This window comes from Enoplosus armatus, chromosome 8, assembly GCF_043641665.1.
Source record: "Enoplosus armatus isolate fEnoArm2 chromosome 8, fEnoArm2.hap1, whole genome shotgun sequence".
Classification (NCBI taxonomy): Eukaryota; Metazoa; Chordata; class Actinopteri; order Centrarchiformes; family Enoplosidae; genus Enoplosus; species Enoplosus armatus.
The window spans coordinates 1764188-1784560 of NC_092187.1; the positions used below are offsets into that span (position 1 = coordinate 1764188).

Sequence of the window (20373 nt, forward strand, 5' to 3'; positions counted from 1 at the left end):
TCGATTTTACACATAACGTCCTGTAAAGGTCTTCTCCGTCTGAGAACTAGAGGAGTGCTTCCCCTGAAGAGCCCGTATAAAAAGGTCCTTCTTGTGTGGTGCCTGGCGAGGCTGAGACTTAACTCGAGACCAACGGCTTACACACCTTTTCTGCCTGGTAAATGTCAGACAGATGAAAGGGACTGAAAGGGCTCGTGAGGGCTCTCTGGAGATGCTCAGGCTGACTAAAATGCGTGTTCCCCTTTGAGTCACATTCACAGATACACCTTGTGCTGCGCTTTTCCTACAGGTTTTTCTGTGTTCTCGTATTCAGCTGGAGCAGCTAGTTCAATTGACTTTAGACATGTCCGTACATTCAAATGTATTAGTATATATGCCTGTGCATTGTACCCACTGTATTGGCACTGTACAAAAACACAGTACAAAAATACTCAAGGGTAGTGTTGGGATCGTCACTGTCATACAGTAGCACTTTTGAGTATTAGAGTGGTGTTTTTCAGCAGGTATGTCGGACCAGACCGCTAATGGTCGTGACAACACAGACCATCTATGTCCAGTCACTTTCTGTCAAGTGAACGTGCCATGTGACAATGATCGCGTGTGCACGTGCACGTGTGTGTGTGTGTGTTTGCATGGAAGATTTAAATGTCTCCGCGCCTGCACTTATGTGATCGCACACAATAGTGTGTGCTTGCTTGTGTCGCAAAGTTAAATCTGCAGACACTGTGTATGCATCTGCAGTTTGTTGTGTACTTTATGTGCAACTTTGAGAGTCTATGAAAGCCTCTCATCAAGCCTTTGCGAGTGTCTGTGTGTGTGTGTTTGTGTAAATGTTGTACCCTCTCCTCCAGTTGTGCCAGCTGCTCCTTGTAGAAGGCATCCAACGCTTTCAGCTGTGAATCTTTCTTCTGTAGCTGCTGAGCCTGCCAAAGAGAGAGAGAGAGGATTAAACACTGTGTAATGCTGTGTTTTCTCACTGTAAATTAGGAGATTGGTGAAATCTACGGTACAGTTTTCGTTTGTGTAGTTTTTCAACAGTTAGTAGTTATATTCATTTACATTTCAGTGATAATATTCTGTCGGGCTGCATTCGGACCGAATCCGGCAGCTGTGGAGAGATTAACGCAGGGTTGTGCAGCAGCGGGGGAGTTAACGCTACGTGGCTCATTTGTGCGACGTTAGGTTGTAAAACTTTAACCCCCAAACCAGAAGGTGGCGGTAAAGCACTTAAAAGCAATTTGCCAACTGCCTCTAACCAACAAAAGAGGAGAAGAAGAAGAAGAAGATGAAGAAGAACTTTTAACGCCCCCCCCCCCCCCCCCCCCCCCGCTGCTGCTGGGGTACATCCCAAGTCTCTTATTTGTCATTTCCTTGCTTGAACCGCAAGTCTTTTGGGTGCGCCATCTTGCCGATGAGCGAGGATCCAAGAAGACTTCCAGTATAAAAACTCTAAAAGTGCCCATTATTTTCCTCTGTGCCTACATTAAGGACTACACAGAGAAATCATATCTAATGCAAGAAGAGAGGGATCCTAAACTGTCATAAATCAGCAGCATGCATCATATTTGCTTATACTATTGTACAGCACTTATTTATCGGATCTCACGTGTTAGAAACCCTTACATTACATATATACGTTTACACTTTTCTCGGTCTTAATAGTTCAAACCTAAATGAGGTGACGTAAGAACTTGTGAACATCAGAGCTTCTGTACCGAGTGTTTTGTCAAGAGTGATTGATATGAGCTGATTGGTTTATGCGTTCTCCCTCCTGCCCGTCGGCGCATGGAGAGCTGCCTTTTTTTCCCCCCTCCTCTGCCCCTCTGCTGGACTGTTACAGTGCCTAACCTTCCTCTCCTCATTTCTCACAGCAGTAGTCTTTGTTTTGTTCCCAGCCCCTCCCGGAGAACGTCAGGTGTTCTACTGCGCGGTGCCATTGAGGCCCGTGTAGGTTTCTGGTACTTGGTACCGGGCTTTATGCGATGCTGGCCGATCCAGCAGATCCAGCTTCACATGGCGCTTCAGAGGTAACAACGTCTCATTACTCTTAAAACACATTTCTTTGTTTCCTCTCTCTGGTCAGTGAGGGAAAGGTGGATGTAGTTTATAAGACGTGGGATGCACCCCTAGCATGCCGGCTTGTTTGAGACCCCCATAAGGGGTCGCCGATTAAAGTTGCAAAGTGTGAGGAGCCGCTGGCTCATGAAGTGTTGTTACCCGTCCTGTATTCTCATTTAAAAAATTCCATTTCCTCATTGTTACTTAACAAAGAAACACAATGACGTCATAATTCTATAGCTTTATGACGTTATGTTACGACCAATTTTAGTTATTTCAACTTAATCTCTGAGAAATCATGTTTTGTCCGTCAGTTCGACAGCTCTAAATACTACAACTTAAAATGTGTGCTCCGCTCATAGAAAACTGAGCTGCATATCAAATCAAGCGCTTCCCAAACCAGCAGCCAGCTACCAGGGGGCGATCGAGGTGTTTTGGCTTTTAGGGTAGTCTCGTGTATACAATCTTATTTATATTTTGCTTCTGGGATTATTATCTGTAAAGCAAAATAAAGAAATACACACATGTCCCTTTAGGACCGACGGCAGACACTTTAGGGCTGCACAGCTTTCCCACCGTGTTGAGGACTTTTGGAATATACAGAGGTAAACGGTGGCCTTTTCCTTTTTGTTTTCACCAAGTTTACTTGTGTATGAGGGATTAATAAACCCTTTTGGTTTAATCTACAAGAGGAGTCCGTGTGAGCTGAGTGGATGTAGCATACAGCCAACGTTTGAATCCTACAGGTGCGTTTCGTAGTGTTTCTTTACACGCTTTGACCTCAGCGAGATGGCTGCATGGCCGCTCTTCCTGAACGCGGGCGGCATTTTTGAGTGGCAGTCAATATGTCGATGGAAGTCAGACATATACCTTCTTAAGGTTAGCCTGATTCAGGTCTCCAGCAACAATGAGCGCAGCATCAAGATTACTGGTCTGGGACAGCCTCTGTTCTCGCTTGCGGTGGGATGCAGACCGCTGTGATGATTTTCCTCCCATGGTAGAAAATGTGGTCTGCACTTTTGCAGTATTACGGGAGGTTTGTCGAATGTTGTCACTTCCATCCAGCTTCTCTAATTATTTAATTGCATTAAAATGCTTGGATGGAACCACGTCTTTGAGTTCTCTGTTGCATATTAACTCTTGAAAATAAAGCGTCCTTCCACATACAGCAGAAATAGCCAAAATATCTCCTCCCACCTCGCAACTGTATTTCTACTACACAAAATCTTTTTTTTTTTTTTTCAGACTTTCCTCTAATGTTTGATTTTTCTTTTACTGGATTATTTGAGAGGTCGCAAGCCTTTTGCCATTCAGCCATTGCCCCCCCACAACTAAACACTGTGTACAGTCAACAGTAAAATATATAAAATATTATAACTGGAGATTCCTACGCATTCATATACATATGAGCATACATATCAAAAGACGCCCAAGTAGGTCAAATCACAACAAATACACACACATACACTCTTTTGACTGTGCTGTGTAAAGTCCAAGAGCAAGCTCCAAACCCTCAAATTATACCTCTTGGAAAAACCTGTCGCTGTCTATTCAGCCACCCATCTATCCATCCATTGTGCCTGTGTTTGTGCACGCCACGCGCCATCTTGCCACAGATCATATGTTATTTTCAAGTAGTTATGAAGCACTGAAGGTGACAAACATGTTTCACAAAAACATGCGCATTCAGAGGTGTGTGAAAGCATGCCGACAGCCAGGATCATATATATATATATATATATATATATATATATATATATATATATATATATATATATATACACACACATACACACATGCAGGCACACTCCAGTCTGACTGAATGATAGGAGAAGAGAAAAACAGCATGTGTGAAGGAACTACAGAGGGGAAAGAAACGAGAAAAAAAAAAGAGGGAAGAAGAGGACAGGAGAGGAGAAAAGAGAAGAGAAGATGAAAGGAGGCAAAGAGACAAAGTGGCATCATAGAGAGATGCAAGAGAGAGCTATTTTTCTTTTACTTATCTTTTTTTTTTCAATAACTTAATATAAAGAAGTAACCGATTATTTGTTGAATGTAATCAACGACTGGAGATTTTAGACCGTAGACATACGTGACAGTGACAGTGAAAAAAAAATTAAATGAAATAAATACTGTATATCTACAGCGTGCAGCTTAAAGGCACGGTCACACCCCCTATTTGCATACCATTGCTTGCACAAAATGTTCATGTTGCGCTCAACTTTGAGACATTGACCAATAGCAAGCAGTCTTAACAGAGCTGACCTTCGGGGGAACAGAGAGCCAGAAAGTCCAAAATGGAGGAAGGTATTGTAGTTCATTAGCTGCGTTGCACCATCTACTTTTACTTAACCTTCTCTGTCGAGGTATTACATGTTCCACTGAAGAGGAATGGTTTACGTACAGTTGTGGGACAGGAGTGGATGGTACATTTACTTCTAAACTAAAGTACGTGAACTTGAATGTTCCATGATGTACATTGCTGAACTACTGTAACCGACTACTGCTAGTATGTTCCCAGCTGGCTTGCGTGTTAGCGGTTAGCTCGCCAGCTAGTCCTGCAAGTAGCCTCTACGTCAGCAAGCTTTTAGAACCAAATATTTCGCTAAAGACGTGTGCAGACGAATTTCACTGTGCCACTTCCTGGCGATTACATTTTCACATTAAAACCTTTTTGGAATTGTGTTTCGCAACGTGGAGGCAGTTTGTCAACGCTTAAAATCATGTCCTTGGTGTTAAGTTTGATTTCCAACAATGCTGCCATATTCACAGATTTTTCTTGCAAACCTTCTGCAACTTAAAATTTCAGAACATTTCAGTGATATATATATATATATATCACTGCAGGATACACAGAGATGGTAGCAAGAAAAGGAGGGACTGATGGGGGACATGGAGTGGACGGAGACATGCTGAAGACGGGGGAGTGGAAAGAAGAAATAAATGTTAAAGGAAGGAAGAGAGCAGGGATGGGTTCACTTTGCTTTCAATTCAATCAAAACAATAGGCTTTTTTTTTTTTCCTCCAGACACTGCAATTTGGAGACATTTTATTTTTTTCAACTCTAAATTCATTTCATTTTAATAGAAATTATTGAGAATAATGAACACAGTAATTCTAATTTTTTTTTTTTTTTTTTTTTGAGTCACCCTTATCGAGAGGACAGCGGGGAAACAAAAACACTGTGACTGTCATGAGAGCAGTGGGACGGACGGAAGCAAGTGACTAAAGAATTCGAGGGTTATGACGAAGCTTACCATCACGTCTATCTCATCTGCCGACTGGAGAGGACAGGAAATAGAAAGCAGGAAGTAGAGAAACAAAGAAGGGGAAGAAAAGACAGACCAAAGGAGGAGGGAGAGAGAAGCACAGACAGTAAGAAAATAAAGCTCAACACCAGACACAGTATTTGACATTGTTGCTGTTGTGTTCATCTCTCGCAAAATGAAAATGTATTCTGGAATTTCTGGAACCACAAATACAGGAAAACAAAGTCTACCTACAGGTAGAGAACTTGACCTCACTCATCACAAGGTGAAAGCTTGAGACGACGACCTGGATGTTTGCATCCTTTCTGCAGTCCATCCCTTTTCAATTTCTGTATCGCTTTTGCCGCTGCGCTGACTGACTTAATAACAATGGCTCGATAATCCTCCTGTACCCGTGTCCTTTTCTGTGCAGTGAAATAATTATCTTTCTCAAGTCTCCAGACGATTCTCTCCCAATGCGGTGCCACTGTTGTCAGCGTTAAGTCTGAGAATGATTCAACGGGTTAAGTGCCACTTTAATTGTCAACCAATTACACCTGTTTAAGTGGGACGGTTCAACAGACTCGCCTGGTGATGAATTGCCTTTAACGAGCATCAAGAAAAACAGCAAGTGTTATTTAACATGATATCATACAGGAGCCTCAAATATGTCTTATTTGTGAAGAGAAGTCACTGAATTTGTTAGGTAGGTCGGTGTGCAACCTACTCTATAGGAACCCTGGTTAGCACCGCGACAAAGACCGCTCAGGGACTGATGTCCAAACTGATTATATGCGAATGATGTTATATAATTCAATGATCTATTAAGCTCTTCAACCACAAACCCAGCGTCAGCACACATTCACATATTCGTTATATTTGGCCAAGTTTTTTCAAACTTGAAGAAATGATGTTAAAATTCTAGTAGAGCTCCAACGTTTCGAAAAAGATTCCCGATGTGCCATAATAAACGTGGAATGTTTGGTTTCGATACCAGCATGTGTCAGCATGATGTTACAGAGCGTTGCAGAGTCTGAAATAGTATAAAGTATATCTTAAACTGAGATTTAAGGCGAGCACAGATGAACTTTCCTCCTTCAGCAGGTGAATGTGAAAAGAGCCTTTTGGGCGTCAAAACTCTGCGCTTGCATCATTCTACACAGTGAAGGTCAAACATACAAATGAGGTAACAATAAGCACATTTGTGACTGGGCATTATCAATACGTCAGTCTAATCTGTGACCCCGCCTGTATTTCAAACCCAAGGTTGAAAATCGTCTCACATTCCCCACAAACAACCACAACGGCCAGCATTTCCTTCCTTTTTCTGAGCTTCGGATCTATTAAGTGGGCGAAAACCCAGCAAATTAATGTCAAGTCAAGTTTATTTATATAGTGCAATATCACAATCTGTGCAGCATATGACAACCTCTTTCCTTACACCCTCGATTTGGATAATGCTAATCAATATCATTAAAGCAGGTCTGCACCACTGTGGCACTGAAAAACAGTTGAAGAGAGTCTACTTGCACACACACACACACACACACACATAAGAAGGGTGGAAGATTCATCATAATTATCAGGGCTGCTGAACGCCAAGTCAAATCAGAGCCGATCGCCCGTGTTTCATAAACAGACCTTAACTGAGGAGAGACAAAGAGCGAGAGGGCATCTAATGTGAGAGATACTTCCACTGTCAGGTGAAAGCAGCAGCTGGTGCATGTTAACGCAGGGGAAAAGAGGCACTGAAATTGTTCACGTGTTCATTTTATATGTTAGACGCCGGATCTGTTTGGCGGGGATTACAAGCCGAAACAGAATGGATTTAATTAAAAAAAAAAATAAAAAAAATACACAAGCCCTTCTTCCTATCTGCATCTGTCTGCGTCGGTCTTTAATTTGCAGTCAGAAAAGAAACTGCAAGTGAATCAGATGACTCCTCTGGTGTCCCTCCAGGGAGCTGCGAGTCTATGGTAGATAACAGCCAGCAAGGCGTGACTTTACACACACGCACACGCACACGCACACACACACACACACACACACACACACACACACACACACACACACACAGAGGATGGCTGAGGTTTACATGCTCATGCCTAGTCTGTCTCTGTTGGGATACCGGCCTGTTTGTGTCCGTGTAACGACGGGGTCCATCTTTAATAGTAAATGTGACATGACAAGACAAAACGTATTCGTTGGCAAAACATCATTTACAGATATTTGTACACGGGTAAAAATAAAATGTTAAAAATTTTCCTCCGTGAACCCTGCTCGGGCTGTCTGACAGTCCGTCATTCGTTTATTCGGTCTTTTCTGTCTGCACTAATGTGAGTCAATTTGTCTATCTGTAATTCCGCTTTCCTGCCTTGAACCACGTTTCGACTGGCATTAAAGCCCCCTCGTTTATTTCTAGCTGTCGGAGGCCAGAGTCGTGGATTCTGATGTTTCCAGTAAAATTTTGTTATAATGGACTCTAAAAAGTGTTAAATCAATGTGATGTAAGTTGGACCAGAGTTATAGAAACAACATGTATTTAGTAATGGTGCGTAATTTAGAAGGAATACCTCTGAGAGCTTGCCCGAAAATATTGATACCAAGGTATCAGCATCAGCGGTAGTTTTCACACACACACACACACACACCAGTGGCAGTGAGCTACCATGCAAGGTCACTGGCCCGACCATCGGGAGCAATTTGGGGTTCAGTATCTTGGCCAAGGTTGACACTTCAACATGTGGACAGGAGGAGCTAGGTATCGAAGCCCCAACCCTGTGATCAGTGGACGACCCTACCTCCTAAGCCCCTTACTAACTAAAACAGAGAAGGACAGATAAAAAAAAAGATAAACTGACACTGGGTTTCAGTGTTGATATTAAAGGGACTTGATTCTAAAATAACTCAGGGCCGTGCCCACACTTTAGTTATATGAAGGGCAGGAGCGCTACGTGCATCTTGTTTGTATACCTGTAATAAAAATGTTTTGTCAATGAAAATGGCAAACAACGGAGAGAGTGGACATTCTTGTCTTGGCAACGTCACCCTGCACACTGTGTTGGCCAGTCAAACACATGCAAGCTAATATTCTTAGTAGATAACTTGTAGTAATGCTTGGTGCCATCTACAGACAGCCATACTGGAGGTGACTGACTGAACAAGGCCAATATATGCCCCAGATGGTGGTTTGACCCCTGGTTACAGTTGCAAATATTTCTAGTCAAAACTATATTAAACTATATCATCTATACTTTGTATCACCTAATCAGCTGCTAGCATTTAAGGAGAGACTTACAATGTTGACGTTCGTTCACTTTTTATAATACTTAACAATTGCTCTTCTGTCATAAAAGGGTATGAAATCACATCATTCTTCTCCTGCACAAATATCCGCAATGACTTAAATGAAAACAATAAAGGAGACAGAAACTCATCTGGTTGAGAGAAAGAAAATAGAAGGACAGACCAAATACATAACAAATGTAAACAAAGTGCAGAAAAAGAAAATAACTTCAGTTATTAAGAAGGTGCATAATTGAATATGGCAGCTGCTAGCCATGAGCGAAACAGGAGATTATCTTACAAACGTACTATCGTACATTCTTCCTGCTCCAGGCCCCCGTCTGCATAGGAATCAATTCAGTACACAGCTAGAGGAGTGTGAAGCATCTATTTAGAGGCTAAAGACAGATGAAGAAATGTGTAAATGTGCGAGACAGAGAAAGCAAGCGGGAGTGAAGACAGGTTTAACAGTTAACTATGAAACTGAAAAAAAAAAATATATATATATATATATATATATATATATATGACAAAGTGAGGCAAAATAAAATAACAGCAACAAGGTTGAGCGAGCGAGCAGGAACCAGAGACGAGAGCTTCTGTTGTGGAAACATCTCACAGCAAAAGTCAAATCTAGCAGAGAGATTTAGGCACTTCCCACTGTTTGCAATGTCATTTTGCTAGCAAACAGCGCACCAGTTGCTGTCCATCAGCTGCAGCATGCTAGTCTTACACATTTAGATCCACTGTATGGGAGCATCACGGTTTCCCGCTTAGTTACATCGAAAATGGACAACGGTCAGTGTCAAACTGTACGTCATAGAGAATACAAGAAGGGTTTTAAACATACTCGCTTGCATATCCAGTCCTCTCATGTATTGCTCGTCCTCCATTGCATTGCGACACTCAGCTGAGGGCTTCCTCCATATATGCCGCGGCGATTTTGTGTTCCTGTAGCACATCCTTTGCCATAGCATTGCCTCTGTCTGGCGAGTTCCAATTTCTGACTTTGACGTTGTGACTTGCAACAGAACTAAACCTAAATAAGGCACTGAGGGGGGAACAGGGATAGCTTATTCGGACGCGTGCTCTGGGCTAAAAGTAAACCAATGTCCAGTGTGCCGTGTATCTTTGGATTCTGCGATCCATTTATTTGCAGTTTGCTACATTATGTAAAATGTCGGGGATAAAAAACAAAAAAAAAGAGAAGAAAAAAAAGGTTCCCCCTGACCAGAGCCCCAGTCAGGTCCAGGAGAACCCACCAGAACCCCCCACACATTAAAGAGGATCAGGAGGAACTCTGTGAAGAGTAAAGATGATGAAGAGAAACCTCAGTCCTCACAGCTTCATCAAAGTCAAACTGAAGAGAACAGAGATGGAGAGGTCTGCGGAGGATCAGAAGCAGCCAGGAACTCAGAGCCAGATAGTCATTTACAACCAGCTGCTCATGACAAGACACTCCTCCGAACCCGACACTGATCACAGTAATGATTGGGAGGAGACCAGGGGAACCTCGGTCAAGTTTAAACCCTCTGCAAAAGCAATCCAGTAAACCTGTAAGTGATCAGAAATGTAGTACTGGTAAGACACCACTTAGCTCCTCTGAATGTGCTACAAGCTTCAAGAAACATCTGCAGAAACACAATGGATCCCAAACAGGGGAGGAACCATTTAGTTGTTCAGTTTGTGGTAAAAGATTCGCTCGAAAGACACATCTGAGACAAGACTTTATTGTCCACGCAGGGGAGAAACCATTTCGTTGCTCAGTTTGAGGTATAAGATTTGCAATAAGCTCAAGTTTGACCTCACACTTATATATATATATATATATATATATTCTTATACAGGAGAAAAACCTTTCAGCTGCTCAGTTTGTAAAGCAAGTTTTGGTGCCAGGCGCAAATTGGTTACACTTGAGAATCCATACTGGGGAGAAACCATTCAGTTGTTCAGTTTGTGGTGAAAGATTTGCTCAGCTCCACAATGTCAAAAAAAAAAAAAAACACAAACAAGTGTGTCGGTGAAAGCAGCAGAAATAAATGAAGCTGCTTGTTGAGCCATTCCCCCCCCCCCCCCAGCAGGATTGAAGTACTGAGGGCAGGACTTGGCTCCACACTGATCAGCCAAAAACTCTGATACGGACTCCAAAGTAAGTTATAAATGTAATGAGATGCCTCGTACAGTTGGACTGGGGAGCTTGAAATATGTGTAGCTCTAATTAGGCTGGATTATGGGAGTGAGGTCTATGGATCCACATCAAAAAACTGCTTGGAGGAGTGGATGTGATCCAGGTCCACAGGGCTCTCAGATTGTGTACAGGAGCAGCAAGAACTTCACCTGTGTGTGCCCAACAAGTCGAGACAGGAGCAATGCTGCTGTGTGTTTACGCAAAAAAATAACGGCACTGACGTCTATTATTGGATACATTTGAGAGGTCATGGAGATAGACACCCAACCAAAATAGTTCTACATGCCTGCTGGGGGAAAAGAGAGAACATTAAAATCAAAGAGATGCAGTAGCAAGAGACCTGGGAGTCTATGGAAAAAGAGTTTTGTCCAGCTGTGATGTGCCTTATAATCCCTGTGTGGTTACATTAAACTCTGGGGGTAGAGACGGAAAGAAAAGAGGAGATTTAAACTTTGGGTTAATCTTCTACTGTTTTGACGTCCTTCACCAGTTCATACTGTTATTTTATGTTCACGTAGTTATGTACCTGGACATGCTGCATATATTTTGTTTTTAGAGATTAGAATCGAGCTATTTCTAAAATATTGCTCATGTTAAGGTATATAAACAACATGATCTTGTGTATTGCATGCTGGGATGCTTGAGACGGAGATATCCTAAATCAAATAAAAAAGGTAAACCAAATAATACCTGAGCTAGAAGACAAAGGGAATCTCTAGGAGATGTCGTAGAGAATACAGAATTTACAGAATTTAAGCATATGTGGTCAACCTGCTTGAGCCCCGCTACAATGGTCCTTCAATGACTTCTAAATAATAAATGGTTTTCTCCGCTGTAACGTTACTGAAAACCCCCAAAACCGAGGTACAAACAGAACTGTGCTTTTTGTGTACAACTACATCTCTGGTATTGAATGTCTTATCATACTTAATGTGTTAATTGTAACAGTACACATCTTATTTTTACTTGTGAGGGTAGTTGGACTGGCTAGCTAGTAATGTTCGCCTCCACACCGAACTGAACACAAACACAATGCAAAGTGATGTATTGATAAGTTAGTTAACACAAACAAACGTTAACTACCGGTCACACTGACTTATTCATTCAACTTTCAAAAAAAGTTGGCTGGCTGTCACACGCCGCACCACCCACCACCACAAGTACCCATAATGTAATGATTATGGGGTGGGAGGAGTTCACTCAGTGTCTCTTAATGTCTCCCTTCATAAAAAAAAAAAAAAAAAAAATTGTATTGCATTCATTTTGTGATTTCAGACAATAAAGTCAATATGGTACATATTGGCCGTGTCTATAACCTGGAAACCAGATCATCAACACATAATCTATGACATCGGGAAATGTTCCCAAATCACAGCAAAAAATCACTTAGGTCTGCCTAAAATGAGGCACAGCTTCTTTAACACACGCATGACTCACTCTGTATTGAGACATGTTATTAAGATGATGTGAAAGAATCTTGTTTCAGCTCTGCTTTGGCCGTCCCTCGTTTCAGCTCTGCCAGTTGGCTGCCGCTGCCCCGTCTACATGTAGCAAGCACTGCCAGTTGCATCTTGCCGTGGACCAAGCAACCACACTGAGATGTTGGTGTCGGTCTGAAGAAGACCACCCAAGCGGATCGCAGGATTATGCGGGAAAAAAAAAAAAAAAAAAGAGAAACAAATTTGCCGACGTCGCCCATCATGTCATCTGCTTCCTCTGTTTCTAGAGGCCCGTCATAATTTATAATAGAGGGAGTCCAGCTGGAGTCTCAACTCATGTTCGTATGCAAGTTTCTTTGTGATCTCTTTGCTGGTGATGATTGGCCCTGTTTTTGGCAGTTGGAAGTGTCCTGTCAACAGTTTTAAAGACATCTCTTTTATAATGTGGTCTATGGAGACACAGGGCATGTTGGTTTTTTGCTGCAGTACTGCGAGTGGCCACTAGGAAAATTGGCAACAGTGGTGACACTGTATCCAGCTCTTAATACAGCCATGAGTCCACCCATAACCGTAACTCTGTCCCAAAATGGTTGGATTAAAAACAAACATCATAGGAAAAAAAAAAGGAAGAAAAGGACTCAAACAGTAGAGCTGGGTACTGAACCTCAATACTTTTTTTGATGCTGCTAAATTGTGTCCATGGCATTGAGTGTCAAAAACTGTACCAAGTACCAAGAGCTGGCATCAAATGTCCGGTCAGTTTCATCATTTTCGGTTTTACTTATTCTTTGATCGGATGGTTCTTATTTTAAAAAATGGATTTATGTTAAAACATTTTCCATTTGAGATTTTTTTTTAGCTCCTTTTGCCAAATGAAGAAAGGGGGTTTTGTAGATTTCTCACAGAAAGATACTGAACAAGTATGTTCTGGAATCGGTACAGAAACTCAACAAACACTTAAAACAATACCAGGCTCTAATAAAAGGAGGCAATAACTTAGCATACATTCCCAAGTAAAATATAATACAAATATCAGACATCAAAAGCCCCCACTACTCTAACTTCGTCAGAACATATTTTTCGCAGCTCTGCTCTACAACAGCCACACTGTACTGTAGGTTTTGAGGCTAAGCCGTGGGGACAACAGATGGTGGCTGACTGAGCTGTTAGTCAGGGTGTCTGCCCGGGTAGACGCCACCGTGATGTCGGCTATGGAGGGCCAACTCCCTGATCCAGTACCGAAAGAACACATGAAGAGAGAATCCGAGGGCAGCGCACCAATGTTAAACAGTCCAATGGATCATCAACACAACACATGGGCACGGAGCACTAGTGTTTGGGCTCGCAAGTGTGCCTGGGACAGACACGTATAAATACACACTCGTGCATGTCACTCTTCCCCTGTGGGTAGCGAGTGTGCTGTGTTGCCATCTGATAGCAGCAGCAGTCTGTTCTCCCATTCCCTCTTACCCCCCCCCCCCCCCCTCTCTTTATTTACTCCACTGCGTTTATTTAACACATAGCTCCCAGCAAGGCAATAAATTAGCACTCAATAATAATCCGACTGATAATTACAGCCAGGCAGCTACGCAGAGGAGGAAAGAAGTAGGACAATATGGGCCACTGGCCCTTCTCCGCCTCCTCTCCTCCGTCTATAGTTTTACTCCTTTTACTCCCTCTGTCATGTGACGCTCCCTCCTTAATGTTTTCATTTGTTTGTTACACAGTTCTTTCTGCATAATCAAGAGATGCGGTCGAATGTACGTGCACATGTACTGCCAAAGGGAGTATCTGCGACAATAATAATCTGCTGTTATTAAAATTGTACTAGGAACGTTTGCAGCCCCTTTTTTTTAAACAAGGATCTTAAATCATTACAACTGCCTTTTTTAACAACAGATGTCAGATCTGGATCCCCGGACTGACGTATTCCCCTTGGTTTGATGCATGTTGGTGCAACGTCCTGGTATCGTGTCCGCATAGGCTTGAGTCTCAAAATTCATCTCATCTTCATATTTGGCCCGTATGTCTGCATGTTTTTTATCGTCTCATATGCTTGGTGAATTTGCCAAACTCCAGCATTTCACACAGCGTAAAAGGAAATCATGTCTTCAATATCACCGTAAATTGTAAGAATGTAAGAAAAAATGTGACTTTAAGTTAAATTTAATCGCGATTGGCCATTCAGCTGACTTCATGATAGGAAAAGCACTGGTGTTTAAAATAACAATGGCTTTATTCTATTCAAGTGTCCCAGTAAGCCATGACAGTGTGACGGTGAGCCAGTATGCACAACACTAGGACACTGAAACCGAAGCAACTAAATTCAGCCATCATTCATTTTATTATTTACACCGGTCTTTTGCAATGTCAAAATGCCTTCTCTGAAAATGGTTGATTCTGCTGCAATCTGATGCAATTTAAAAACACATCTGATTTGATGTTCACTCCAAAAATAAGACCTAATTTGTAGCTACATTGCTTTTTTGCAAGCAGATGTACCGCTGAACAGGTGTTTGATCTTCAGGAAAATAAACTTCCCGGTTTGAAAGTGAAAGTGGGGTTTTTTTGTTTTTTTTTTGGCGAGGCAGCGATCTGCAGTGTCCATGCGGACCACTGCAGGCAAAGAACCCCACATAAAAAGGTAAATTATAATCACAAAACCCAGCAGCAAATCTGCCTCTCTGCATTCCAGCTTTACTGTCTTCTTGTCTGCTCAATGGTTGTCATGACTGATGTTGAAGATCAGGCCAAGTTGGGGTTGGGGGGGGGGGTACAGAACAGATCACGAGGTTTATACGTGGGCCTCCCAGTTCAAGTTCGCCAGAAAGTGTTGAGAACATTTTGACACCTTTCAATTTGTTGTGAGTCAAGTTGTATTACATTATCATAGCTTTAAAAACTACATTCAGCATGATGACACAGTACCCCCCCCCCCCCCAACTGCTTCACTGAGCTAAAGCATACTCATTTTCTTATGTGAAAATGTGACTTTGTCAATCACTAGCTGATTTTTGCAGCGACATTGTCGCTAATAAATACAGATAAAAGCCTTCTACTCTTTTTTTTTTTATACCTGATTTACCTGACTATCTGAGAGTGCAGTGTGGGAAACTGGCTTTTGAGCACAGAGTCAGCCTAATAGCTTTACATGCAGAACCATGTCCGGACTGCAGATTACAATTACTGATACAACTGCGGGCTTATCTGCACCTCACCAACTCCTTCACTCACCTCTTTCCCTCCATTTCCTTCAACGCCACTCCTGCCATCTCCCCATCTCCTCTGCACCTTCATTTCCCAACATTCCCCCTCCTCCTCCTCCTCCTCCTCCTCCTTCTATCTCTCTCTCTCTCTTTTCTGGCCTTCCTTTCCTTTTCACCCCTCTACTTCATTACATCTTTCTCTTTTACCCTTCACTCTTCCTTCCTCCTCCCAAACACCGGGACAAGCTCTATGATCACCTGTGTGAGTTCACATGTCTATGTGAATAAATCCATTAGTACGGCACACGTGTCCATGAAAATGAATGCGTGTGTGTGTTTTGTATTAATACAGTAATGATCTCTGAATTGCTTGAAGGATGTAAATCCATTGAAATTCAAGACAAAGCTGAGCAACTCATTTAACGGGTTTTTCACTCACCTCAACAGCTTAATAGCAGCGAGTTACCATATGTCTGGCTAAATAAGCAGTCAGAGGAGTACATGATAAAACATCAAGCAATTCACCAGCTCCTATGTACCGCCATAATGAAGCATGTCCCCATCTGCCTCAGTCTGATTCTCTCCTATGTGTGTGTGTGTGTGTGTGTGTGTGTGTGTGCATGAACACAGCTGTTTCTCTCACACCCGTAACCAAAGTCTGAATGAGTTTCCTGAGTGTGTAAGAGAGAGACAACACTGTCACTCCATCAGCAGCGAGTCTCCAGCTGATTACATGGGTTTAGGTACAAACAAGAGAGGCAGGTTTGTCCAATCAGAGCCAACATCTGGCTCACTCCAGCAGGGCTGCTTGACAAACAGACAGACAGACAGACAGACAAGAGGGTTCCCAGCGCTGTTTCGCTCTGGATGTGGTGCTGCCGCCTCAGAATACCATCTGGGAAAGAAACACTAGGAATTTAGCATAACATTTGGCCCTATGGCCTTTGCTGTAAAGCAGTGCTGGTATTGTCGAGGGGAGCATTCCTGAGACGTGGTGGGTATTCTGTGCGAGTGTTTTTGATATGTAGCACTTCAATGACAGTTACATCAATACAGTAGGTATGTACACACAAAAACCTCTAAACAACCACAGACATTTTGAGTGAAGGTGTGAAAATGTTGCTGTACTATTGCTGTACCTTTCATTAAATATACATCCTTAACCTCTTGAACGCTGCAAGATCCTGAATACATGAGGGCATATGTGTAAACCCGCAGACCCTTATAGTTAAGTTATAGCAAAGAATGTTAGATACTGCATTAAAACTAAGGGGGGTCGTGCAAGCTCAATCAGACACGATCAGGCGCAGAATGGAGCTGACGTTAGTTTAAAGTTTTGATGGAAGAGCTACAGCTGTCGGCTCGCATGCCCGCCGTGACCCGAAGCGTATTTTTACTCCGCTGTGGGAGCTGCCAAAGCACAGGTGACCTCCACTCACAAGCAGGAACGATGCGAGTCTTTCGCCGTGTACACGATTAATGAGTTTTACGGTGGGCGGAGCAATACGGGAGGCCGATAAAGTTTCATTTGTTTAATTTTTGTGGCCTTTTGGGGACAGATATTTGAACTTTTTATTAAGAGCGGTATTAAGCCAGCAAAGACATCCAAGCATACGCAAAGGCGTCGACAGTTAGTCACTAAGTCAATGGGTCGCACTTTTGAATTAAGCTAATTACTTCCTGTGGAACGACACGGTGATATCCTTACATATTCTTAAATGCCAGTGCGCCACTCTGCAGCCAATTCTCAAGCAACATAATGGGAGGGATGAAAGGTCATCGTACGTAGGGGAGATTAGGTAGATTAGATTAACATGGGGAACCTGTGCAATAACATTTGTGACTGGCTTTCCATGAAGAGCATTTCACACTTAACACCGACTTAACTTCATATAGTGCATGATGAGCAGAGAGACAAAGCAACAGACAGGAGAAAAAAAAAAAGAGACAAATAAAGAGAGAGAGAGAGAGAGAGATGCTTCACCTTTGTGTATAATCAGTGAAACATGGAATAGGCTTTTGTTGCCATCTAGTGTCACTGGGAGGAACTGGTTAATCCAGCACTCCCAACAGATACACCATTGAGTAAACATACAGTACGTAACTTTCTGAAACTGAGCTGAACCTTTGTACTTCTAGATCGACACTTCTATACAGTCTGTAAGCAATTCTTGTATCACCTCTCACATTACTACCCCCCCCCCCCCCACCCCCTACTGTTCTGCGCACAGCAGTAAAGAAAAATCCTACATCTGCACTATAATGAGCAAATTTGTTTATTGCTAGGGGTGTGTGTCCTTGTTTACATCATTTGTATTAAAAACATGGTTATGTATGTAGTGTTGAGGGACTTTCAAGGAACTATGGTCAAAATGAAAACAGCAGAGGGTGAGATGTCCCCACCGTGGGTCAAGCATGGGTGTATTAAGAGACACACCACTCCAGATAATGTTGCTCCGTAACTGCCTGATGTGTAAATAACCAACTGTCCACAACCCGTTTCCCCAAAATGGCCAAAAAATTTCATTAATCTACAAACAAAACCTTCTGTTATTAGAATAACGTGGAAAAATACTACATCGTAACACATTGCAGAGTCATTTTACCCAGCTTACGCGTTTCCCTGTCACATTATGTCCTAGCAAGACGCAATTGATTCACTTGTGCTTTACAGGCATGTTCAAAAGATGATGAAAGCATGGATAGCATTTTGTATTAGCTGAGTTAAAGGGCAGCTAATAAAATAGACTTCCTAATTGTTCTGCAAGAAGAGAGAGAGAAAGAGAGAAATTTACCATATGCTAATGTGATTTATAACCTTTTTTTGCTTTCAACAGGCACTAAAAGGCCATTAATACATTATAAAAAGAGAAAATCCCTTTTAGCCCTTTAGTTCGACTTCCTTTCATTCCATTCTCCCGTTCCCCTCTCTCATTCTGAAATTAATCGGCGAAAGATTTGCAATTAACAAAGACTATTCACACAGTGCAGGACGGTGGGTGAGGGCCTTGGCTGAAAGATGAAGAAAGAGCCAGAAGAATAGCGGGACTGGGGAGTTCACCGGGAAGAGGACAAAAGACGGGAGGAAATGAGTGCGGGAGTGAAAGGCAGGGAGAGAAAAGGAAGACGCAACTCAAAAAAAAAAAAAAAAAAAAGCAGATGGCGCGCATCATTGTCTGGGTCAGCGCTGCGCCCACGCACACCGAACAGGAAGCACCGAGTCACCTGTAGCACCTTCCCTACCTTCCCCTCACACTCGAGGCTAAACTCTGTCCCTTGTTCACACATTTATACTGTACACTCTCTCTCCCACTGCTCCTCCCCTTCCTCACAATTCTGCAGGTCACCTGTTGCACCCTCTTTCTTTATCACCAGCACCCCTTTTTCCTGCAGTAATTCAAGATTAAAATGTTATCACTCATCTACAGGAATTCTGGGGCATTTGCCGTAATTTTTCTTTTTCCTCCTCCTATCTTTTCTTTTTTTTTTTGTGCAAAATGTTTCCTCATCTTGTAACCTTCTTTTTAAAATCACATTCCTCCTTCCTTCTCATCCTCTCTCACGATCCTCCCGGATCTTGTGAAGACTCCCCCTTTTTCACCCTCTGGTTCACTCCCTCCTCTTCAGCTCAATTCCACAGGAAATGCGTGTCGTCTCCTCTTTCACTCCCATTCACTCTCGGCTACTCTTCATCCTTCATCCCAACCCCTTCACGAAATGTTCAGCCACTTCTTTTTCATCCTCACATCCTCCTTGCTCCCAATTACTTAGCAAATGCTTAATCAGCTGTCACCTCTTATGTCTCTTCATCTTCTGATGTGTTCAGTCTTCCTCGTCCTTTTTCTGCAGGCAATGCTGCATCGCTGTCACCTCTTTAAACGTCTCCAGTACAGGGTGTGAAATTAACATGGGACGATAAGTTTGTCGATATTCAGGCATTCTAATTTGGGGGCTCTCAGATGAAAATCCATTTGGACTTTTGGTGTATTCTTATTTTGAAAGTGTATGTACATGGCTGCACTATGTTGTAGGTGTTTATCATGTTTTATGACACTTGGTAGCAACTGACAGTCATATATAAGTGATAATAAACCGAGGGAGGTATTCTGTGCTGGATATAAAAACATAATGTACATGGATTTTCAAAGAGTAATGACTCAACTTGTTCCATTCATCTTCACGGTGTCCTTTTAAAGTTGCACAAAACAATATTTCTATGTAAACACTGGCTCACATTACTACGCGTAATGCGAAATGAATCCAGCTCTGCACTCCACTAAGTTTTGTTCAAGTCTCACCGCTCTCACCAGCCTCGTGTACAGCTGAAGGCGGCAGCTATCATCAGCAAAAACCTCTGCAAACTGTGTGCTACCTGCCCAGCACCAAACAGCAGGCAAAGTGAGCAACTAGCAGCTCAAGACCAAGTTCCGTTTCTCAGGAGTCGAAAGAGACCAAAGCAGAGGTAAAATTTGTTTTTTCATCCATCAGGTGGTCAGAAACATAAATGAATATAATGTTGCTGCTGCAAAGTTTGCGAACAGATTACTATCAATTTTATAAGGTGATAATATGTCAATATGTTTTTTTTGTGGAATCCAATCGACAAGTGAGCAAAGAAATGATTTGTGTTGCTTTAAAACAAGACCGTGTAACTTTGGAAATAAGAGATAACACATGCTTCCCCTTACACATTTAAACTTGAATTCATTAGCAACAAAAAAAAGCTCCCTTCCTCAATTAAAATGTTGTGTTGCCACAGCCTTCTTCGGTCTGGTGTGAACGGTATTGGCGGATTATGTTCCGCATACTTTTTTTTTGTTGTTGACATTTTTAACATTGAGTTAAGAATGTGAGCAAATCTGCTCACACTTCACGCGCATGTGCGTATATGTATTCATAGCACAAGAAACAGTAATTACAAGGAGCCCTCAGCATCAGGCGGCCCGGTG

The 20373-nt window shown here is 42.4% G+C and overlaps 1 protein-coding gene across 2 annotated transcripts in view; it reads right to left on the bottom strand.

Moving 5' to 3' along the window:
- Nucleotides 1-20373, bottom strand: part of chchd6a (coiled-coil-helix-coiled-coil-helix domain containing 6a) — a 73990-nt gene that overhangs the window by 46458 nt on the left and 7159 nt on the right. For both annotated transcript variants that reach the window (XM_070910519.1, XM_070910520.1), the window contains exon 5: nt 840-923. In XM_070910519.1, the coding sequence (XP_070766620.1) occupies nt 840-923 (84 nt within the window). The remainder of the gene's footprint in view (nt 1-839; nt 924-20373) is intronic.